The sequence below is a fragment of the Hyla sarda genome, unplaced genomic scaffold (assembly GCF_029499605.1).
Source record: "Hyla sarda isolate aHylSar1 unplaced genomic scaffold, aHylSar1.hap1 scaffold_795, whole genome shotgun sequence".
NCBI classification, from domain to species: Eukaryota; Metazoa; Chordata; class Amphibia; order Anura; family Hylidae; genus Hyla; species Hyla sarda.
This window is the reverse complement of record NW_026610820.1, coordinates 39,994-66,679: the sequence shown is the minus strand read 5'-3', so window position 1 is coordinate 66,679 and position 26,686 is coordinate 39,994. Positions and strand designations below refer to the sequence as shown.

General features: G+C 43.8%; 1 protein-coding gene across 4 annotated transcripts in view; it reads right to left on the bottom strand.

Annotated features, from left to right (window-relative positions):
• Window positions 1-335: 335 nt before the first annotated feature.
• The window catches only part of RTKN (rhotekin), a 60,138-nt gene continuing 33,787 nt past the window's right edge, over window positions 336-26,686 (bottom strand). For 2 of the 4 annotated variants that reach the window (XM_056554568.1, XM_056554569.1), the window contains exons 3-13: window positions 18,659-18,858; window positions 18,417-18,478; window positions 13,494-13,547; window positions 5,873-5,990; window positions 5,574-5,786; window positions 5,177-5,271; window positions 4,130-4,236; window positions 3,918-4,043; window positions 3,641-3,806; window positions 3,460-3,564; window positions 336-1,566 (exon numbers count right to left, since the gene is read on the bottom strand). In XM_056554568.1, coding sequence (XP_056410543.1) covers window positions 1,133-1,566; window positions 3,460-3,564; window positions 3,641-3,806; window positions 3,918-4,043; window positions 4,130-4,236; window positions 5,177-5,271; window positions 5,574-5,786; window positions 5,873-5,990; window positions 13,494-13,547; window positions 18,417-18,478; window positions 18,659-18,858 — 1,680 coding nt within the window. In that variant the 3' untranslated portion in view covers window positions 336-1,132. Of the gene's footprint in view, window positions 1,567-1,588; window positions 2,011-3,459; window positions 3,565-3,640; window positions 3,807-3,917; window positions 4,044-4,129; window positions 4,237-5,176; window positions 5,272-5,573; window positions 5,787-5,872; window positions 5,991-13,493; window positions 13,548-18,416; window positions 18,479-18,658; window positions 18,859-26,686 lie in introns of those variants that run through there. The other 2 variants (XM_056554571.1, XM_056554570.1) reach the window with 2 other exon arrangements.

Sequence of the window (26,686 nt, the reverse complement as noted above, 5' to 3'; positions counted from 1 at the left end):
TATGACTGATTTTCGCAGCTCCTTAGATCATCACTTCTCTTGTTTGATAGTTCCTGAGTTGTAGGGTTCCAGGCTCATATATGTGACTGATATAACAGCAGCTTCTTTCACATCGCTCTTTGCAAGTGGACTCTAGAAGCAATGAAGGACAAGCTGGGGAAGACCGTAGGAACTGTGAGGTCTCCAGTGAGAATGAGGAGGCATACAGTGATCGGACAGAATGTAAGGGGTAGGACAGGACTATACCTGGACGAGGAATACTGGAATGCCATGAGCCCATGCCCACAGGTGGTAAGTCTAAGGGCCATAGACCATACACGTGTTGTACACAAGTCTCGGCAGTAACCATTTATTGACATATAATAATACTCTGTTAGTAGATATTTGGTTAGGCTGTTATCATCATAAAGCTTTCATCCTGGTACATCATTGAGAGAAGCTGGTGCCAACACCATGACGGGCCCAGTGACCACATGAGCAGCATCCAGAGGCTGTGGCCTGAGAAAATCCTTCTCTGTAATGGGAGAAGCTGCCCGTGCCTCATACCTCCCTCCTGTCACCCTGCAGTGGGAGGAGCTGACTCTGTGCCTCATATCACGTCTGTGCCCCCTACAGTGCAGTAAAGAATTTGTAAACATACTGTATATAAATAATTGCCGTACTTTAGTGCATTAGCAGTATGCTGCCCTGTGATTTGTAGGGAAGGGCATAGCAGAACTGTGGTATTCCTGCCATGGGAAAATGTATGAGAATCTGAAGACCCGGTTTATACTGTTATATCTCTATATTGCACCTGTTCTGGTGATGGCTGCCATGTATGGAGGGCTCAGCACCTCCTTCCCTCTTGTTCTATCTTTGAGGGTTCCTGCCATGTCTCCCATGTGTTACCATCATTGGTTGTGATTGTGGGCAGTGCCCTGAGGATCTTTCCTTTGGTGTCACAAGGGCAGGCCCCGTGTTAATCTCATTCAGGCGTATTACATGTCAGAAGCAATAAAACACTGGCCTCAACCAAGGGGGAGGGGCAGCTCCAACGCACCTCCAGTAATAGAGTCCGCAGCCATGCTGGCATCACATATGGTTGCCTCTGGCCTCTTGTCTCCTTCTGCGGTTAGAACGGTTAGTGGACAGCTCACACTTGGCTTTGGAGCCAGTTCCTTGGGTCCAGTTTGGTTTTCAGGCTCTTAATATTCTTGCGGGTGTTACATCCCCTTTCTGAGTCAGGTGTGCTGCTGCCACTGCTGCCACTGCTGTTTCTTGCCTCAGGACCAGGACTCTCAGAGGATCCATGACCAGAAGGACCATGACCAGATGGACCCTCAGCCATTTTGAGGCCACGGCTCTTCAGGGATGTTAGCTTAGCATCCAGGGAAAGTGTTCGAGGTCTGTGTTTGGAGGTCTGGGCTGGAGGACTGTCACAATCAGAAGAGGAAGAACAAGAAGGACGCCCAGGTGAAGGGCTGTGGAAGAACGACGTCCAAGGTGGTGGATCAAGACCCCTCTGGAGCTCAAATTCCTTCATTCTCTGGGAAAGAAGGTCAGGAATGGGGCCCAGGCCCTCAATAGCTGTAAGAGTAGAAAGACTATGTCATCAAATATGTTCCCGAGACCTACACAACCTATAGACTAACGGACACGACTGTAGAAACACTAGATATAGACATCACTATATACTCAGCTGGGGTCTTAGGAGATTATCAAAAAAAGTCTGGACCAGGAAAGTCCCTAGTAGTGAGATGTGCAAATCCTGGGGTGACGTTTCCCGTGCCTTCACATCTGGCTTTGACAACTGGATGAGATCTCCAGGGCAATCTCCTACTATATGAACCACTACACCCATAGCTCTAGAGGGCTCTTTCGTGATGTCTGTGAGGTGCCACACATACAGAGGGCCACGTCTTACAAACCTTTCCGTGTAATAGGTGCACAGCAGTGATCGGATCTCAGCAGACACTGCATTATCCTGCAGCAGCAGCCCCTCGTGACTGGGTGTGGGGGCCGCAGAGAGAGCTGAGCAGAAGGAGGGCATGGACCATGCAGAAGGAGAAGAGCAGGGAAAGAGGAAGGGGGCGCCATGCAATGCATGCAGACACAGAAGAGAGAAAAAGAGAGTGTTATTATGAGTGTAAGAGACAGGTAAGTGTAAGGTTAGTAACCGTGACAGAGGACACAACATGTGGTCATCATTCATACAAGAGATTGTAGAAATCATATATCACACTAGAAGGAAGAGACAACAACCCTTCCCATCAACTACTGTACATCATTAACCATCCTCCATACTCCCCATTGTACTGCTCCTCTTCTTCTGTACCTCTCCTCATGCTACTCCTCACAACCATCTTATGAAGCATTCTCTAAAATCTTATCCCTCTTTCCTCATCATCATCACCATTCTACTCAATCTCTCAATTATCTTTCTCATCCAACCAACCATTCTGCTCATCCTCTCCATCATCCTCTTCATTATCCTCATCCAACCAATCATTCTTCTCATCCTCTCCATCATCCTCATCCAGCCAACCATTTCACTCATCCTCTTCATCATCCTCATCCAACCAATCATTCTATACTTCCTCCCCATCATTATCCTTATCCAAGCAACCATTCTACTCATCCTTCCCATCATCCTCATCCAATCAACCATTCTAATCCTCCTCCCCATCATCACCATCATTCAACCAACCAACCATTCTAATCACCCTCCCCACCATCCTTCTCATCCAACCAACCATTCTAATCACCCTCCCCACCATCCTTCTCATCCAACCAACCATTCTATTCGTCCTCCCCATCATCCTCATCCAACCAACCACTCTACCCATCATCATAATCCAACAAACCATTCTACTCATCCTCTTCATCATCCTCATCCAACCAACCACTCTACCCACCATCTTCATCCAACCAACTAACCATTCTACTCATCCTCCCCATCATCCTTATCCAACCAACCACTCTACCCAATATTCCTCAGCCAACCAACTATTCTACTCATCCAATCACTCTACCCATCATCCTCATCCAACCAACTATTCTACTCATCCAACCAACCACTCTACCCATCATCCTCATCCAACCAACCACTCTCCTCATCCTCCCAATAACACTTCTTATTCTAATGCATATAACCATTTTACTCATCATCTCCATCCTTCTTCTCATTCAACCAATCATTCTCACCATATGGATGACTCTTCTCTTCCAACCAAACATTCTCCTTCTCATCCCCAATACCCTTCCCATTGCTTTATCAATTATTTCCATCATCGTCATCATCCTTTGCATCCAACCAGCCATCCTCCTCCTGCTCACACTTCTATTCCAAATGTCCCATCACACATCTCATGTGAGCATATGGTTAGTCATCTTCATGCTTGTTAATTATTACCCCCACAACTTGCCCCAGATTCTCTTTTTGCCCCATACACATTCTGTTATAGAAGTAGAGATACTCACCCATTTCATGATAGAGGGAGCCTTGTTTGGAAAGGGCTGCTGCTGGTCTCTTGGGTGGGGGGGTTTCTATTTTCATCAAGTCATCACAGCACTGCTTCCACTGACCTGCAGGGGAGATGGTGATGAAGATGGGGTAGCTGGGAGTAGGATTGGCAGGAATTGAGGCCTTGTTCATACATACTCATGTCATAAAAGTGCTGCCAGAAGGCCTCCATCCAGCGGCGCAAATCTTCTCGGTTCTCGGCTTTGGCTGTGTGAGTCACCTCTTCGCAGCCATATCGATTGGTAATGGTCAAGGTATTAACCTGACTCTGACTATCACGATCCGAACACCGGATCCTAGTCTCCTGGAAATGAGTGCAGGATCCATGAATACGTCCCAGTGTGCCCGCAATATCACCATGTAATTTAGATGTTGACCTTATTCACTATTCTATATGTTATAGAGTCAGTCTTACCTTATTAACAAACACAGTCAGTTTCGGTTCGGTATCTGACCCCGGAGTACATTGTCCTCCATAACAGAGCAGCCGGCATCCACGTAACACACAGAACATGCGCTGCCAGCTCTTCTGTCCCCGTGCCTGCAAAAGTCACCATTACATACAGTTCGCAGGGTCAGGTCCTGCAGTAACACAGTATTACATATAACCTGAGTGGGACAGATTACCTGGATGTGCAGAACTCCGGACATCATGTCGTGGTTCATACAGTCCGGCTGTGCAGTAAGACGGCAGCACACGCTTCCATACAATGGCAGCCAACAGGAGCTCTCATCTGTAAGAACAACAGCCTGAAGTCAACCACCGCTAATCTACATATACCCATACATACAAATCTATGGGGCTAAAGAGGCGTTGCTCTCTTTACCAAAACCAAGATCTTCCTTACAGAAGGTCCTGCACATCTCCAAATTCAAATAGACAACACAAAGATAGAAATTTTATACAACAGCCTATAGGAAAAGAGGTCAGCACTTTCCCCAGCAAATAACATTGACATCAACAAAGCAAAATGAAGAAAAGAGGAGGCACTCACTTATCTTGATCAGTCCTTTATTATTGGTGCAAACATCCTACATGCGGGGATGCCAAACAGACAAAGACAAGTGCGGTTACAGGCATTTCACACCTCTCCAGGTGCTTTCTCTGACCACCATCTGGAGAGGCGTGAGACAGCTGTTCCCACTTCGACCGATCAAGATAAGGGCCTCCCTCTTTTCTTCATTTTGCTTTGAAAATAATTATATAGATTTTCCTTGATATCATAAACTAGGTGTAGCTGGCACAACCGCTTGGGCTCCCCCACTGCAAGACCTCAGGGAAGTAGAAATTTGAGACTTTCTTACCAGTGATCCTGCAATGCGGTCTTCCCGTAGGCTAGTAGTATAAAGCAGAAGACCCCCAAGGACCCCAAATTTGCAGAGATATTATTTATACAATGTCTGATGATCTTGGCCAATAGGCACAACATTTCAGGTTCCTCAACCATGATGAAAGAAAAATTCCCAGGCTAATGCTGGCCATACATATTTAGGGAGATGGTTGGCCAACAATCGGGTGGTTGGCCATCAATCAGGTCAGAAAAACTAATTCTTAGAGACCACCTACAGACACTGGAAAAGTCAACTTGTCCTGACTTGATAATATGAAATGATAGAGCTGAAATAAGTGGCATATGTGAAGACCCAATTGCAGGACCGGTTCCGCTTCCTTACCAGAGCTGCTGATGGTGAGGTCGTGAGTCCTGAAGCCATCCTGCACAAGTGACAGGGTCAGCTTGGTATGTGCTAACAACTGAAATTTAGGCCCCCTAAAAAAAATAGGAAACACACAATATAATCCGAATACCAATACTGGACAGAAGAGGTTAAAGGGGTACTCGGCTGCTCAGCATTTGGAACAAACCATTCCAAGCGCTGGAGCCGGCGCAGGGAGCTCGTGACATCATAGCCCCACCCCCTCATGACATCATGCCCCACCCCCGCAATGCAAGTCTATGGGAGGGTTGTTCCAAATGCTGAGCAGTGGAGAACCCCTTTAATGTTCTCATAATGATTACATATCCCTAAAGTCATTAATCTTCTCATGACCTAAACACACAGAAAAACTCACGGGAAACTGGGGGGTGGAAGCAGGATGGGGCTTCCTCCACCATTACTACAGGCCCCATCCATGGTAGCTCGTAATCTGCGCCCAGAAGATCTCCCCAGCGAAGTGCTGAGTCTGGTGGATAATCTTCGTGGTGTCCCCGAGAGTGAAAAATCTTCATCCACGGCACAGCTGTAGAGCTGTAAACTGAGCTCAAACCCAGGGTCTACGTCGGAGCTGGAGAGGACACAACAGGTTAGTTGACAATAACCAGTGGAGATCCACCATGTGAGAAGAGGCGCTATAGGGGAGGAGACACTCACAAGACTATGGCATTCTCAAAGCAAATGTCGGTGGTGGTTCGATCTACAAAGACCATCTCCGTGTCGTAAACCTCTCCTCGGATCTGCAGAGCGCAGAACACTGCACACCGGTGGAGCTCTGCAATACAAGAGGGGAGACTGAGAAGAGCCATTTATGGTCAGAAAGTATGTGAACCTTGTGTTACCCTGTCTTGGCCGACGTTTGCTTTCGAGACGACTCATGGACAACTAGATGACCACCAGAGGAATCCGAGCATGGATGTGACAAGCTAAAGAAGCCTGGCACACGACTAATCTACGTCCATCTGTCGGAGAGGATCTCCTCTTCTTCAGGTCGACCTCTTAGTGGACAGCTGCTCCCACTACTTATCGTACAAACCATTCTACTGTAAATCTTTCCTCATCCCCAGTGTTCTCCCAGTCGCTTGTGTCCACTGTCTGTGCTTATTTACACATATCATGGTGTCTGTCATATGTTGGTGCCCAGAACTGAACAATATCTTCTAGAAGAGGTGGCACCACTACTCTGTAAAGCAGTAGGTGACTAGTCAAAAATCCCTGGAGTATGTGGTATATTGCTGGCCTTACAACAGCTGATTGACATTGTTCTCTTTTTTATCAATTAGGTAAACAAAGATGGTTCTTCACTAGGTACCCTACCCAGGACATGTGGCCCATGAAGGATTTACACTTATACACCAATACCTCCTTCCAGAAGACCTCAGTATATGTAGAAGCTTGGACTATAAATTACTCACTAGGGAGATTTATCAAAACCTGTGTAGAGGAAAAGTTGACCAGTTGCCCATAGCAACCAATCAGATGGCTTCTTTCATTTTGAAAATGGCCTCTGAAAAATAAAAGAAGCGATCTGGATTGGTTGCTATGGGCAACTGGTCAACTTTTCCTCTACACGGGTTTTGATAAATCTCCACCTAGGTGTCTATGATGAACAAGCTCAGAGGTTTAAGGTGGCTAATAGGAGTCAACCAAACGTTCATGTTCTTTCCCAACATTCGGAACGGCCAAACGTGGGGAGAGGTAAGCTGCAGCCAGACTACAGCCCTTGGAGGGGTTAATCTCTTCGAGAACAATAGGATCAGGTGGTAAAAATCCAAAGCACCTGACCCTTATCTCCTCCATAATCCTCTGTCGGTGGAGAGTCAGAGGTATATGTATATGTTGTGAGCATGATTTGGAGCATGTAGTGTATATGTTTATTGAGTATGTGTTTGGTGCATGTAGTGTGTATGTTTAGTGGGGGGCATTTATCATTATATATACACTGTCTTCACTGCCTGAATTGCGCAATCTTTTTTGCGCAATTCCGTTTTGTGAGTGTTAATATTTGCGTAAATTTTTGATAGAACTTTACAAGTACGGTTGTACGGTAGAGCTGATTATGTGGTGCACATTGATTTATCAACTGCGTCTTTTCTCTTTACACGCACAAATTTTGGGCAAGTCCTGTGTTTATTGCGCACATATACACCATCAAGAAGGACACTTAAAATGTTATAAGAATAAGTGCAGCAAGTCCAGTATTTAGATTAGACTCTGTGCAAAATTCAAATGGGTGCAGGAGACTGCGCCTGTGTAGAGTGTAACCATGGTGATCGTACAGCTAAGAATACCACTGTATGTGCAGGGAGGGAGACAGAGGTATGGCTGTTAGGTCTATGTATATGTATGATGTTGTGTATGCAGCAGAGCTGAGTGTGTGATTATGTATATGCAACAGAGCTAAGTGTGTGACTGTGTAAATGCAGCAGAGCTGTGTGTGATTGTGTGTATGCAGCATAGCTGACTGTGTGACTATGTGTATACAGCAGAGCTGAGTGTGTGACTGTATGCAGCATAGCTGAGTGTGTGACTGTGTATACAGCAGAGCTGAGTGTGTGACTTTGTATGCAGCAGAGCGGAGTGTGTGATCGTGTATATGCATCAGAGCTGAGTGTGTGATCATGTGTATGCAGCAGAGCTGAGTGTGTGATCATGTGTATGCAGCAGAACTGAGTGTGTGATTGTGTGTATGCAGCAGAACTGAGTGTGTGATTGTGTGTATGCAGCAGAGCTGAGTGTTACTGTGTGTACGCAGCAGAGCTGAGTGAGTGATCATGTGTATGCAGCAGAGCTTGGTGTGTGATTGTGTGTATGCAGCAGAGCTGACTGTGTGTGTGATCATGCATACACATAATCAAACATTCAGCTCTGCTCCATAAACATGCCACACTCTAATTTCTTCTACATGTACATGATAACACACTCAACTCTGGTACAAGTGCACAGTGTTTCCCAACCAGGGTGCCTCCAGCTGTTGCAAAACTGCAACTCCCAGCATGCCAAGTTTTGCAACACTTGGAGGCATTCTCATTGGTAAACACTGATATACAGTGGGGATCAAAAGTTTGGGCTACCCGGGTAAACATTTTTATTAATGTGCATAAAGCAGCCAAGGAAAGATGGAAAAATCCCCAAAAAGGCATCAAATTACAGATTAGACATTCTTATAATATGTCAACAAAAGTTAGATTTTATTTCCATCATTTACACTTTCAAAATAAGAGAAAACAAAAAAATGGCGTCTGCAAAAGTTTGGGCACCCTGCAGAGTTAATATCTTGTACTGCCCCCTTTGGCAAGTATCACAGCTTGTAAACGCTTTTTGTAGCCAGCCAAGAGTCTTTCATTTCTTGTTGGAGGTATCTTTGCCCATTCTTCCTTACAAAAGTCTTCCAGTTCTTTGAAATTTCTGGGCTGTCTGTCACGCACTGCTCTTTTAAGGTCTATCCATAGATTTTCAATTATGTTGAGGTCAGGAGATTGTGAAGGCCATGGCAAAACCTTCAGTTTACGCCTCTTTGATGTAATCCCCAGTGGATTTCGAGGTGTGTTTAGGATCATTATCCATTTGTAGAAGCCATCCTCTATTTAACTTCAGCTTTTTCACAGATGGCATCAAGTTAGCATCCAAAATTTGCTGAAATTTTATTGAATCCATTTTTCCTTCTACTCGTGAGATGTTCCCTGTGCCACTGGCTGCAATACAACCCCAAGGCATAATTGATCAACCCCCCCCCCCCCCCCCCATGCTTAACAGTTGGACAGAGTTTTTTTTTCCATTAAATTCTGTTCCCCTTCTTCTCCAAACGTATCTTTGCTCATTTCGGCCAAAAAGTTAAATTTTAACCTCATCGGTCCACAGAACTTGTTTCCAAAATGCATCAGGCTTGTCTATATGTTCATTTTCAAAGTTCCAACGCTGATTTTTGTGGTGAGGATGTAGAAGAGGTTTTCTTCTGATGACTCTTCCATGAAGACCATATTTATACAAGTATCTGTTTATAGTGGAATAGTGTACCACAACTCCAGTGTCTGCCAGATCTTTCTGGAGGGATCGTGCAGTCAAATGTGGGTTTTGAATTGTTTTTCTCACAATCCTGCGAGCTGTTCTGTCTATTTTTCTTGGTCTTCCAGATCTTGTTTTAACTTCCAGTGTTCCTGATGACTGCCATTTCTTAATTACATTCCGAACAGAGGATATTGACCTCTGAAAATGTTTTGCTATCTTCTTATAGCCTTCTCCAGCTTTGTGAGCATTAACTATTTTCAGTTTCAGATTTCAACTGCTTAGAAGAACCCATGGTGCTGATTGTTGGGGCAAGGTCAGATGAGTCTGGGCATTTAAAACCTTTGAGATTGACATCACCTGGTCTTCCCAGATGATGATTGAGAACAATCCATGACACTGGCAGGTCTCAGCTTTGCAGAGCATGCTATAAATTCTGCAGGATGCCCAAACTTTTGCAGACGCCATTTTTTTGTTTTCTGTTATTTTGAAAGTGTAAATGATGGAAATAAAATCTAACTTTTGTTGACATATTATAAGAATGTCTAATCTGTAATTTGATGCCTTTTGGAGATTTTTTTCCATCTTTCCTTGGCTTCTTTATGCACATTAATACAAATTATTACCTGGGGTGCCCAAACTTTTGATCCCCACTATAGAGGTAAGGGGACAGATTGTTTCTATGTTTGCGCAAAATGTATCACAGGATGTGCGCAAGTTTTGAGCAAGAGTGTAAATTAGACAAGCAGTGTAAAAGGGGTAAATCTGTGTCTACAATAGACAAATAATGATAAATCTCCCCCAGAGAGTATATGTTGTGAGCATGCGTAGGTGCATGTAGTGAGAATGTTTGTTTGTGTGTATGTTGTTGGCATGCTTTAGCACACATAGGGAGCGTGTTCATTGTGTATATGTTGTGAGCATACTTATATGTATGTAGTGACTGTGGGGGAGATTTATCATTATTTGTCTATTGTAGACACAGTTCTACCCCTTTACACTCTTGTCTAATTTACACTCTTGCTCAGAATTTACTAAGGCTGTACACTCCTTTGATAAATCTTGTGCAAATATAGAACCCCCCCCCCCCCCCCCTCGCTCTACCGTACACTCCTCCTCTACCTCACAGGAAAAGTGGACGTAAGGATTTTGCTCTATTGCTTTGAGGCCAGGATTCCATTGAGGTTTTTTGTCCATCAGCAAAAACGCCAGAAAAACTGTCCCAGCTTTTTACCTGTCAGTTTTTGTTGGGTTTTTTTTCTTCGAAATTTAGATACGTGAATGCGGAGGACTATGTCAGATTTGGTGGATTGCGACGATGAACAGCGTGTTTTTTTTTTTTTAAATGTCAATAAAAAGGGTTAATGAGGGCTGTGGGGGGAGTGTTTTTTTAAACATAATTTTTTTTCAATGTGTTGTTTTTTTTATAATTGAATTTTCAGGCTTTCAGTAGTGGAAACCATCTTGTAGACGGAATCCATTACTAAGCCGGGGCTTAGCGTTAGCCCCCAATACAGCTAGCACTAACCCCCAATTATTACCCCGGTACCCGACGCCACAGGGATTCCGGGAAGAACCGGTACCAACAGGCAGTAACAGGCTGGTGTTATTTAGGCTGGGGAGTGCCAGTAACAATGGTCCTCGCCCACCCTGGTAACGTCAGGCTGTTGCTGCTTGGTTGGTATCTGGCTGATACTGAAAAAATGAGGGAACCACACACTTTTTTTTTTAATTTATTTATAAAAAAAAAAAAGAAAAAAAAAAAAAAAAAGGCATAGGGTTCCCCCTATTTTCAGTATCAGCCAGATACCAACCAAGCAGCAACAGCCTGACGTTACCAGGGTGGGCGAGGACCATTGTTACTGGCCCTCCCCAGCCTAAATAACACCAGCCTGTTACCACCTAGGCCCAGGAGCGCCATTTTTGACGCTCCGGGCCTGTTGGTACCCGCTCTTCTCGGCACCCCTGTGGCGGTGGGTACCGGGGTAATAATTAGAAGTTAGCGTTAGCTGATTTTGGGGCTAACACTAAGCCCGGCTTAGTAGTGGATTCCGTCTATATGACAGCTTCGACTACTAACCCTGAAAATTCAATTATAAAAAAAACAAGACACATTGAAAAAAAAATTATTAAAAAAAAACAAACACTCCCCCCATAGCCCTCGTTAACCATTTTATTGAAATTTAAAAAAAAACACTGGTCATTGTCGCAGTCCACCGAATCTGACTAGTCCTCCGCATTCACGTATCTGAAATGAGAAGAAAGGAAATACAAGAGAAAAGGGTTGGTACATTTTTTTTGCTCTCCCCTGGCAAGAGCGCACATAATGCAGCGTGTTCCTAAACAGGGAGCCTCCAATTGTTGCTAAACTACAACTCCCATCATGGGGGCTGTAGTTAAGCAACAGCTGGAGTCTCCCTGTTTGGTAACACACTGCTCTGTTCCCATTATGCAAAATGCATAATGTGAACAGACATTTGTCCCTCTGCCCTTGGACTACTACTCCTATCATGGGACAGAGTCTGTCCCATGATGGGAGTAGTTGTAGTACTGCAGCACTGCTGAAGGATGGCACTTGCACATCCGCCGGCTGCGGGACTTTTAGGACTACTACTCCATCATGGACAGACTCTGCCCATGATGGGAGTTGTAGTCCAGGGGCTGAGGTGCAGATCGCACTGGGTCATTCTGCAGAGACCCGCTGCGATCAGCATTTAAGTTAACAAGCCGGCGGTACATTCGGCTACACTGCGCTGCCGCCGGCTCCTGTATACACTGTCATAATTCATAATCCCTGCCGCCGGGAGACGGGAGCTCTGATTGGTCAATAGCTTTTCACTATGTGCATGTGCAGTCGGCTTTTACAGTAAATAAATCTGGATCGCAGCGGGTCTCTGGATAATGACCTGCTGCGATCTGCACCTCAGCCCCTGGACTATAACTCCCATCATCATAGGCAGAGTCTGTCCATGATGGGAGTAGGAGTCCTTACTGTCCCTAAATAGACACTTCGGTACGTGTCCTCCGAGGTGGTGTATATTTGCGCAAGAAAAGTGCTTTTGCGCATTTTTTTTTCCGTAAAAAAAAAAAAAAAAACACAGTTAATAAATTCGATTCTACAGTAGAAAGTGCTCTATGGCAAACATAACCATAGACATGGCTATGAAAAATCAGAATTTGCGCAGAAAAAATGCGCAAAAAACCTCTTGCGCAATTTTTTTTCGTAAAAAAATACACCAAAAAAAGCTCTACATACAATGATAAATTCCCCTCTGTGTGTGCAAATACAGTATGAACTAAGAATAAAACACTGGGTTGTGGTACTATTTCACAGACCAAGGATCACATGACCACAATAATGCCAGGATTAAATAAGGGGTGAGGTTTTGGGCCGCAGCTTCACATAGAATGTGACATGCCACATGGTGGTAACTAGAGATGAGCGAACTTACAGTAAATTCGATTTGTCACGAACTTCTCGGCTCGGTAGTTGATGACTTTTCCTGCATAAATTAGTTCAGCCTTCAGGTGCTCCGGTGGGCTGGGAAAACTGCCGAGCCGAGAAGTTCGTGACGAATCGAATTTACTGTAAGTTCGCTCATCTCTAGTGGTAACACAGCTACATTTTGGGATCCATAAAACAACCACAACACCTCAAATTGGGAAACCCGAAAATACGTTTAGTTCAGTAGTACTGTAGGAGGTCACCAGGGAACATATTCCAAGAAGACAACAGACCACTACCCATGGAGACTTAAAGGAGTTGTCCAGGAAAAAACTTTTTTTTTTATGTACTGGCTCCAGAAAGTTAAACAGATTTGTAAATGACTTCTATTAAAAAAATCTTAATCCGTTCAGTACTTATGAGCTGCTGAAGTTGAGTTGCTCTTTTCTGTCTAAGTGCTCTCTGATGACACCTGTCTCGGGAACTGCCCAGTTTAGAAGCAAATCCCCAAAGCATACATCTACTACTCTGTGCAGTTCCCGAGACAAGCAGAGATGTCAGTAGAGAGCACAGAAAACAACAACTCAACTTCAGCAGCTGATAATTATTGAAAGAATTAAGATTTTTTAATAGAAGTAATTTACAAATCTGTTTCACTTTCTGGAGTCAGTTGATTTAAAAAAAAAAGTTTTTTCCTGGAATACCCCTTTAAATCACTGGGTACCACCATTGGTGGACACTTCAGTTGCCAGAAAACACAATCTATGATCACCAACGACCACCAACCATAAGGGCTAAATTCCCAGATGGCCAAGCATCAATACTCACCGCCTTTATTCTTAAAATATTCACTGTCTTTCCACATAAGTGGGATCCGCAAATCTAAAATAAACAAAGAAACATCTATATTACCTCAGTCACAGCTCCAGATCAGGCAAATTACATCAGACAGGGCTCTCATTCATCTAAATTACCTCAAATACCCCCACTCATCAATATTACCTCAGACACAGCCCTCCCTCATTTGTATTACCTCAGACACAGCCCTCCCTCATCTATATTACCTCAGACACAGCCCTCCCTCATCTATATTACCTCAGACACAGCCCTCCCTCATCTATATTACCTCAGACACAGCCCTCCTCATCTATATTACCTCAGACACAGCCCTCCAAATTACATCAGACAGGGCTCTCATTCATCTAAATTACCTCAAATACACCCCCAATCATCTATATTACCTCAGACACAGCCCTCCCTCATCTATATTACCCCAGACACAGCCCTCCCTATCTATATTACCTCAGACACAGCCCTCCCATCATCTATATTACCTCAGACACAGCCCTCCCTCATCTATATTACCTCAGACACAGCCCTCCATCATCTATATTACCTCAAACACAGCCCCCTACTTATCTATATTACCTCAGACACAGCCCCCTACTCATCTATATTACCTCAGACACAGCCCTCCCTCATGTATATTACCTCAGACACAGCCCCCTACTTATCTATATTACCTCAGACACAGCCCCCTACTCATCTATATTACCTCAGACACAGCCCCCGACTCATATATATTACCTCAGACACAGCCCTCCACTCATCTATATTACCTCAGACACAGCCCCCTACTCATCTATATTACCTCAGACACAGCCCTCCACTCATCTATATTACCTCAGACACAGCCCTCCACTCATCTATATTACCTCAGACACAGCCCTCCCTCATCTATATTACCTCAGACACAGCCCTCCCTCATCTATATTACCTCAGACACAGCCCCCTACTCATCTATATTACCTCAGACACAGCCCTCCACTTGTCTATATTATCTCAGACACAGCTCCCTACACATCTATATTACCTCAGACACAGCCCCCTACTCATCTATTTTACCTCAGTCACAGCCTTCCCTCATCTATATTACCTCAGACACAGCCCTCCACTTATCTATATTACCTCAGACACAGCCGTCCCTCATTTATATTACCTCAGACACAGCCCTCCACTCATCTATATTATCTCAGTCACAGCCTTCCCTCATCTATATTACCTCAGACACAGCCCTCCACTTATCTATATTACCTCAGACACAGCCCTCCCTCATTTATATTACCTCAGACCCAGCCCCCTACTCATCTATATTACCTCAGACACAGCCCCCCTCATCTATATTACTTCAGACACAGCCCCCCCATCATCTATATTACCTCAGACACAGCCTTCCCTCATCTATATTACCTCAGACACAGCCCCCCCCTCATCTATATTACTTCAGACACAGCCCCCCCCATCATCTATATTACCTCAGACACAGCCTTCCCTCATCTATATTACCTCAGACACAGCCCCCTACTCATCTATATCACCTCAGACAAAGCCCTCCATCATCTATATTACCTCAGACACAGCCCTCCACTTATCTATATTACCTCAGACACAGCCCTCCCTCATTTATATTACCTCAGACACAGCCCTCCACTCATCTATATTACCTCAGACACAGCCCTCCACTCACCTATATTACCTCAGACACAGCCCTCCCTCATTTATATTACCTCAGACACAGCCCTCCACTCATCTATATTACCTCAGACACAGCCTTCCCTCATCTATATTACCTCAGACACGGACCCCTACTCATCTATATCACCTCAGACACAGCCCCCCTCATCTATATTACCTCAGACACAGCCCTCCACTCATCTATATTACCTCAGACACAGCCCTCCATCATCTATATTACCTCAGACACAGCCCTCCCTCATCTATATTACCTCAGACACAGCCCCCCTCATCTATATTACCTCAGACACAGCCCTCCATCCTCTATATTACCTCAGAAACAGCCTTCCCTCATCTATATTACCTCAGACACAGCCCTCCATCATCTATATTACCTCAGACACAGCCCCCCCATCTATATTACCTCAGACACAGCCCTCCACCATCTATATTACCTCAGACACAGCCCTCCCTCATCTATATTACCTCAGACACAGACCTCTGCCCATCTATATTACCTCAGACACAGACCTCTGCCCATCTATATTACCTCAGACACAGCCCTCCATCATCTATATTACCTCAGACACAGCCCTCCATCATCTATATTGCCTCAGACACAGCCCTCCACTCATCTATATTACCTCAGACACAGCCCTCCACTCATCTATATTACCTCAGACACAGCCCTCCATCATCTATATTACCTAAGACACAGCCCCCCTCATCTATATTACCTCAGACACAGCCCTCCACTTGTCTATATTACCTCAGGCACAGCCCTCCACTCATCTATATTACCTTAGACACAGCCCTCCACTTGTCTATATTACCTCAGACACAGCCCTCCACTCATCTATATTACCTCAGACACAGCCCTCCATCATCTATATTACCTCAGACACAGCCCTCCATCATCTATATTACCTCAGACACAGCCCTCCACTTGTCTATATTACCTCAGACACAGCCCTCCATCATCTATATTACCTCAGACACAGCCCTCCACTTGTCTATATTACCTCAGACACAGCCCTCCCTCATCTATATTACCTCAGACACAGCCCTCCATCATCTATATTACCTCAGACACAGCCCTCCACTTGTCTATATTACCTCAGACACAGCCCTCCCTCATCTATATTACCTCAAACACAGCCCCCTACTTATCTATATTACCTCAGACACAGCCCCCTACTCATCTATATTACCTCAGACACAGCCCTCCCTCATGTATATTACCTCAGACACAGCCCCCTACTTATCTATATTACCTCAGACACAGCCCCCTACTCATCTATATTACCTCAGACACAGCCCCCGACTCATCTATATTACCTCAGACACAGCCCTCCACTCATCTATATTACCTCAGACACAGCCCTCTGCCCATCTATATTACCTCAGACACAGCCCCCTACTCATCTATATTACCTCAGACAAAGCCCTCCATCATCTATATTACCTCAGACACAGCCCTCCCTCATCTATATTACCTCAGACACAGCCCTCCCTCATCTATATTACCTCAGACACAGCCCTCCACTCATCTATATTACCTCAGACACAGCCCCCTACTCATCTATATTACCTCAGACACAGCCCTCCACTTGTCTATATTATCTCAGACACAGCTCCCTACACATCTATATTACCTCAGACACAGCCCCCTACTCATCTATTTTACCTCAGTCACAGCCTTCCCTCATCTATATTACCTCAGACACAGCCCTCCACTTATCTATATTACCTCAGACACAGCCGTCCCTCATTTATATTACCTCAGACACAGCCCTCCACTCATCTATATTATCTCAGTCACAGCCTTCCCTCATCTATATTACCTCAGACACAGCCCTCCACTTATCTATATTACCTCAGACACAGCCCTCCCTCATTTATATTACCTCAGACACAGCCCTCCACTCATCTATATTACCTCAGACACAGCCCTCCCTCATGTATATTACCTCAGACACAGCCTTACACTCATCTATTTTTCCTCAGACCCAGCCCCCTACTCATCTATATTACCTCAGACACAGCCCCCCCCTCATCTATATTACTTCAGACACAGCCCCCCCATCATCTATATTACCTCAGACACAGCCTTCCCTCATCTATATTACCTCAGACACAGCCCCCCCCTCATCTATATTACTTCAGACACAGCCCCCCCCCATCATCTATATTACCTCAGACACAGCCCCCTACTCATCTATATCACCTCAGACAAAGCCCTCCATCATCTATATTACCTCAGACACAGCCCTCCACTTATCTATATTACCTCAGACACAGCCCTCCCTCATTTATATTACCTCAGACACAGCCCTCCACTCATCTATATTACCTCAGACACAGCCCTCCCTCATGTATATTACCTCAGACACAGCCTTCCCTCATCTATATTACCTCAGACACGGCCCCCTACTCATCTATATCACCTCAGACAAAGCCCTCCATCATCTATATTACCTCAGACACAGCCCTCCCTCATCTATATTACCTCAGACACAGCCCCCCTCATCTATATTACCTCAGACACAGCCCTCCATCATCTATATTACCTCAGAAACAGCCTTCCCTCATCTATATTACCTCAGACACAGCCCTCCATCATCTATATTACCTCAGACACAGCCCCCCCATCTATATTACCTCAGACACAGCCCTCCACCATCTATATTACCTCAGACACAGCCCTCCCTCATCTATATTACCTCAGACACAGACCTCTGCCCATCTATATTACCTCAGACACAGACCTCTGCCCATCTATATTACCTCAGACACAGCCCTCCACTTGTCTATATTACCTCAGACACAGCCCTCCACTCATCTATATTACCTCAGACACAGCCCTCCACTTGTCTATATTACCTCAGACACAGCCCCCTACTCATCTATATTACCTCAGACACAGCCCTCCATCATCTATATTACCTCAGACACAGCCCCCTACTCATCTATATTACCTCAGACACAGCCCCCTACTCATCTTTATTACCTCAGACACAGCCCTCCATCATCTATATTACCTCAGACACAGCCCTCCATCATCTATATTACCTCAGACACAGCCCTCCCTCATCTATATTACCTCAGACACAGCCCTCCATCATCTATATTACCTCAGACACAGCCCCCTACTCATCTATATTACCTCAGACACAGCCCTCCATCATCTATATTACCTCAGACACACAGAACATTCACCGATATCATGTCACATACCCGAGATCGACAGTTTTCCTTTGCAGGGGAGACGTTCATCCACACTTCCCCCATCTGAGGGCCTAGAAAACACAATGATCAGAGGAGCTTTATATGTAAATGTAATAGTATGGCGGATATAACCTATACAGAGGTACAGGGGTAAGACACATCATGTCTCTCCTGCCTCTCATATATTACATCACGTCCATGCATGTAGTTTTCATGTTTCTCAGGTCATGTGATGTGTCTACCCATCATACCTGCGTGCGCTGTGCTGTAGGACCTGCTCCTCCTTGCGGTGCTGTAGTTCAGACATATATGTCATGATGCGACTATTACACACCAGGAGACTCTTAGCTGCCTCCAAGGCCTGTTCTTTCTGAGTACATGCTCCAAGAAGCTTCACTGCTCCCTCCCGTATCCGCACCTCATGGTCTATACGCTTCTGGATGTCTGTATCCTGCAAGAAAACATACCTGGCGTCAGACAGAGATATACACCCGACAAATGAGGTATACACCTGGCAAATATCTCAGAACATATACAAACATAACCCAAAATATATAGGCGGCACCAGGGCACCCGGGATATATACCTGACCCCAGACAGATAACATACAATATATACCAGACAGATACCCTCCAATATATACCTGACACCAGACAGACACCCTACAATATATACCTGACACCAAACAGATACCCTACAATATATACCTGACCGCAGACAGATACCCTACAATATATACCTGACACCAGACACCTTACAATATATACCTGACCGCAGACAGATACCCTACAATATATACCTGACACCAGACACCTTACAATATATACCTGACACCAGACACCCTACAATATATACCTGACACCAGACAGATACCCTACAATATATACCTGACACCAGACACCCTACAATATATACCTGACACCAGACAGATACCCTACAATATATACCTGACACCAGACAGATACCCTACAATATATACCTGACCGCAGACAGATACCCTACAATATATACCTGACACCAGACAGATAAGATACAATATATACCTGACACCAGACATATACCCTACAATATATACCTGACACCAGACAGATACCCTACAATATATACCTGACACCAGACAGATAAGATACAATATATACCTGACACCAGATACCCTACAATATATACCTGACACCAGACAGATACCCTACAATATATACCTGACACCAAACAGATACCCTACAATATATACCTGACACCAGACAGATACCCTACAATATATACCTGACACCAGACAGATACCCTACAATATATACCTGACACCAGACAGACACCCTACAATATATACCTGACACCAGACAGACACCCTACAATATATACCTGACACCAGACACCCTACAATATATACCTGACACCAGACACCCTACAATATATACCTGACACCAGACAGATACCCTACAATATATACCTGACACCAGACAGATACCCTACAATATATACCTGACACCAGACAGATAAGATACAATATATACCTGACACCAGACAGATACCCTACAATATATACCTGACACCAGACACCCTACAATATATACCTGACACCAGACACCCTCCAATATATACCTGACACCAGACAGATAAGATACAATATATACCTGACACCAGACAGATACCCTACAATATATACCTGACACCAGACACCCTACAATATATACCTGACACCAGACACCCTCCAATATATACCTGACACCAGACAGATACCCTCCAATATATACCTGACACCAGACACCCTACAATATATACCTGACACCAGACACCCTACAATATATACCTGACACCAGACAGATACCCTACAATATATACCTGACACCAGACAGACACCCTACAATATATACCTGACACCAGACAGATACCCTACAATATATACCTGACACCAGACAGATACCCTACAATATATACCTGACACCAGACAGACACCCTACAATATATACCTGACACCAGACAGACACCCTACAATATATACCTGACACCAGACACCCTACAATATATACCTGACACCAGACAGACACCCTACAATATATACCTGACACCAGACACCCTACAATATATACCTGACAACAGACAGATACCCTACAATATATACCTGACACCAGACAGATACCCTACAATATATACCTGACACCAGATACCCTACAATATATACCAGACACCAGACAGATACTCTACAATATATACCTGACACCAGACACCCTACAATATATACCTGACACCAGACACCCTACAATATATACCTGACACCAGACAGATACCCTACAATATATACTTGACACCAGATACCCTACAATATATACCTGACACCAGACAGATACCCTACAATATATACCTGACACCAGACAGATAGCCTACAATATATACCTGACACCATACAGATACCCTACAATATATACCTGACACCAGACACCCTACAATATATACCTGACACCATACAGATACCCTACAATATATACCTGACACCAGACAGATACCCTACAATATATACCAGACAACAGACAGATACCCTACAATATATACCAGACAACAGACAGATACCCTACAATATATACCTGACACCAGATACCCTACAATATATACCTGACACCAGATAGATACCCTACAATATATACCTGACACCAGACATATACCCTACAATATATACCTGACCCCAGACAGATACCCTACAATATATACCTGACACCAGACAGACACCCTACAATATATACCTGACACCAGATACCCTACAATATATACCTGACACCAGACACCCTACAATATATACCTGACACCAGACACCCTACAATATATACCTGACACCAGACACCCTACAATATATACCTGACACCAGACACCCTCCAATATATACCTGACACCAGACAGATACCCTACAATATATACCTGACACCAGACTGATACCCTACAATATATACCTGACACCAGATACCCTACAATATATACCTGACACCAGATACCCTACAATATATACCTGACACCAGATACCCTACAATATATACCTGACACCAGACAGATATCCTACAATATATACCTGACACCAGATAGATACCCTACAATATATACCTGACACCAGACAGATACCCTACAATATATACCTGACACCAGACAGATACCCTACAATATATACCTGACACCAGACACCCTACAATATATACCTGACACCAGACAGACACCCTACAATATATACCTGACACCAGATACCCTACAATATATACCTGACACCAGACCGATACCCTACAATATATACCTGACACCAGATACCCTACAATATATACCTGACACCAGGCACCCTACAATATATACCTGACACCAGACGGATACCCTACAATATATACCTGACACCAGACAGACACCCTACAATATATACCTGACACCAGACACCCTACAATATATACCTGACACCAGACAGATACCCTACAATATATACCTGACACCAGACACCCTACAATATATACCTGACACCAGACAGATACCCTGCAATATATACCAGACACCAGACAGATACCCTACAATATATACCTGACACCAGACAGATACCCTACAATATATACCTGACACCAGACAGATACCCTACAATATATACCTGACACCAGACAGATACCCTACAATATATACCTGACACCAGACACCCTACAATATATACCTGACACCAGACTGATACCCTACAATATATACCTGACACCAGATACCCTACAATATATACCTGACACCAGATACCCTACAATATATACCTGACACCAGATACCCTACAATATATACCTGACACCAGACAGATATCCTACAATATATACCTGACACCAGATAGATACCCTACAATATATACCTGACACCAGACAGATACCCTACAATATATACCTGACACCAGACAGATACCCTACAATATATACCTGACACCAGACACCCTACAATATATACCTGACACCAGACAGACACCCTACAATATATACCTGACACCAGATACCCTACAATATATACCTGACACCAGACCGATACCCTATAATATATACCTGACACCAGATAGATACCCTACAATATATACCTGACACCAGACAGATACCCTACAATATATACCTGACACCAGACGGATACCCTACAATATATACCTGAGACCAGACAGACACCCTACAATATATACCTGACACCAGACACCCTACAATATATACCTGACACCAGACAGATACCCTACAATATATACCTGACACCAGACACCCTACAATATATACCTGACACCAGATACTCTACAATATATACCTGACACCAGACAGATACCCTACAATATATACCTGACACCAGACACCCTACAATATATACCTGACACCAGACAGATACCCTACAATATATACCTGACACCAGACAGACACCCTACAATATATACCTGACACCAGACAGATTCCCTACAATATATACCTGACACCAGACAGACACCCTACAATATATACCTGACACCAGACAGATACCCTACAATATATACCCTACAATATATACCTGACACCAGACCGATACCCTCCAATATATACCTGACACCAGATACCCTACAATATATACCTGACACCAGACAGATGCCCTACAATATATACCTGACACCAGACAGATACCCTACAATATATACCTGACACCAGACAGATACCCTACAATATATACCTGACACCAGACAGATACCCTACAATATATACCTGACACCAGACAGATACCCTACAATATATACCTGACACCAGACAGATACCCTACAATATATACCTGACACCAGACAGACACCCTACAATATATACCTGACACCAGACAGATACCCTACAATATATACCCTACAATATATACCTGACACCAGACCGATACCCTCCAATATATACCTGACACCAGATACCCTACAATATATACCTGACACCAGACAGATGCCCTACAATATATACCTGACACCAGACAGATACCCTACAATATATACCTGACACCAGACAGATACCCTACAATATATACCTGACACCAGACAGATACCCTACAATATATACCTGACACCAGACAGATACCCTACAATATATACCTGACACCAGACAGATACCCTACAATATATACCTGACACCAGACAGATACCCTAAAATATATACCTGACACCAGACCGATACCCTCCAATATATACCCGACACCAGATACCCTACAATATATACCTGACACCAGACCGATACCCTACAATATATACATGACACCAGATAGATACCCTACAATATATACCTGACACCAGACAGATACCCTACAATATATACCTGACACCAGACACCCTCCAATATATACCGGACACCAGACCGATACCCTCCAATATATACCTGACACCAGATACCCTACAATATATACCTGACACCAGACAGATACCCTACAATATATACCTGACACCAGACATATACCCTACAATATATACCTGACACCAGACAGATACCCTACAATATATACCTGACACCAAACAGATACCCTACAATATATACCTGACACCAGATACCCTACAATATATACCTGACACCAGACAGATACCCTACAATATATACCTGACACCAGACAGATACCCTACAATATATACCTGACACCAGACAGATACCCTACAATATATACCTGACACCAGACCGATACCCTCCAATATATACCCGACACCAGATACCCTACAATATATACCTGACACCAGACCGATACCCTCCAATATATACCCGACACCAGATACCCTACAATATATACCTGACACCAGACAGATGCCCTACAATATATACCTGACACCAGACAGATATCCTACAACATATACCTGACACCAGACAGATTCCCTACAATATATACCTGACACCAGACAGATACCCTACAATATATACCTGACACCAGACAGATACCCTACAATATATACCTGACACCAGACAGATACCCTACAATATATACCTGACACCAGACAGATACCCTACAATATATACCTGACACCAGACAGATACCCTACAATATGTACCTGACACCAGACCGATACCCTCCAATATATACCCGACACCAGATACCCTACAATATATACCTGACACCAGACCGATACCCTACAATATATACATGACACCAGATAGATACCCTACAATATATACCTGACACCAGACAGATACCCTACAATATATACCTGACACCAGACACCCTCCAATATATACCTGACACCAGACCGATACCCTCCAATATATACCTGACACCAGATACCCTACAATATATACCTGACACCAGACAGATACCCTACAATATATACCTGACACCAGACACCCTACAATATATACCTGACACCAGACATATACCCTACAATATATACCTGACACCAGACAGATACCCTAAAATATATACCTGACACCAAACAGATACCCTACAATATATACCTGACACCAGACACCCTACAATATATACCTGATACCAGATACCCTACAATATATACCTGATACCAGATACCCTACAATATATACCTGACACCAGACAGATACCCTACAATATATACCTGACACCAGACACCCTAAAATATATACCTGACACCAGATACCCTACAATATATACCTGATACCAGATACCCTACAATATATACCTGACACCAGACAGATACCCTACAATATATACCTGACACCAGACAGATACCCTACAATATATACCTGACACCAGACAGATACCCTACAATATATACCTGACACCAGACAGACACCCTACAATATATACCTGACACCAGACAGATACCCTACAATATATACCTGACACCAGACAGATACCCTACAATATATACCTGACACCAGACAGACACCCTACAATATATACCTGACACCAGACAGATACCCTACAATATATACCTGACACCAGACAGATACCCTACAATATATACCTGACACCAGACAGATACCCTACAATATATACCTGACACCAGACAGACACCCTACAATATATACCTGACACCAGACACCCTACAATATATACCTGACAACAGACAGATACCCTACAATATATACCTGACACCAGACAGATACCCTACAATATATACCTGACACCAGATACCCTACAATATATACCAGACACCAGACAGATACTCTACAATATATACCTGACACCAGACACCCTACAATATATACCTGACACCAGACACCCTACAATATATACCTGACACCAGACAGATACCCTACAATATATACCTGACACCAGATACCCTACAATATATACCTGACACCAGACAGATACCCTACAATATATACCTGACACCATACAGATACCCTACAATATATACCTGACACCAGACAGATACCCTACAATATATACCTGACACCAGATACCCTACAATATATACCTGACACCAGACAGATACCCTACAATATATACCTGACACCATACAGATACCCTACAATATATACCTGACACCAGACACCCTACAATATATACCTGACACCAGACACCCTACAATATATACCTGACACCAGACAGATACCCTACAATATATACCAGACAACAGACAGATACCCTACAATATATACCTGACACCAGATACCCTACAATATATACCTGACACCAGACAGATACCCTACAATATATACCTGACACCAGACATATACCCTACAATATATACCTGACCCCAGACAGATACCCTACAATATATACCTGACACCAGACAGACACCCTACAATATATACCTGACACCAGATACCCTACAATATATACCTGACACCAGACACCCTACAATATATACCTGACACCAGACACCCTACAATATATACCTGACACCAGACACCCTCCAATATATACCTGACACCAGACACCCTCCAATATATACCTGACACCAGACAGATACCCTACAATATATACCTGACACCAGACTGATACCCTACAATATATACCTGACACCAGATACCCTACAATATATACCTGACACCAGATACCCTACAATATATACCTGACACCAGATACCCTACAATATATACCTGACACCAGACAGATATCCTACAATATATACCTGACACCAGATAGATACCCTACAATATATACCTGACACCAGACAGATACCCTACAATATATACCTGACACCAGACAGATACCCTACAATATATACCTGACACCAGACACCCTACAATATATACCTGACACCAGACAGACACCCTACAATATATACCTGACACCAGATACCCTACAATATATACCTGACACCAGACCGATACCCTACAATATATACCTGACACCAGATACCCTACAATATATACCTGACACCAGGCACCCTACAATATATACCTGACACC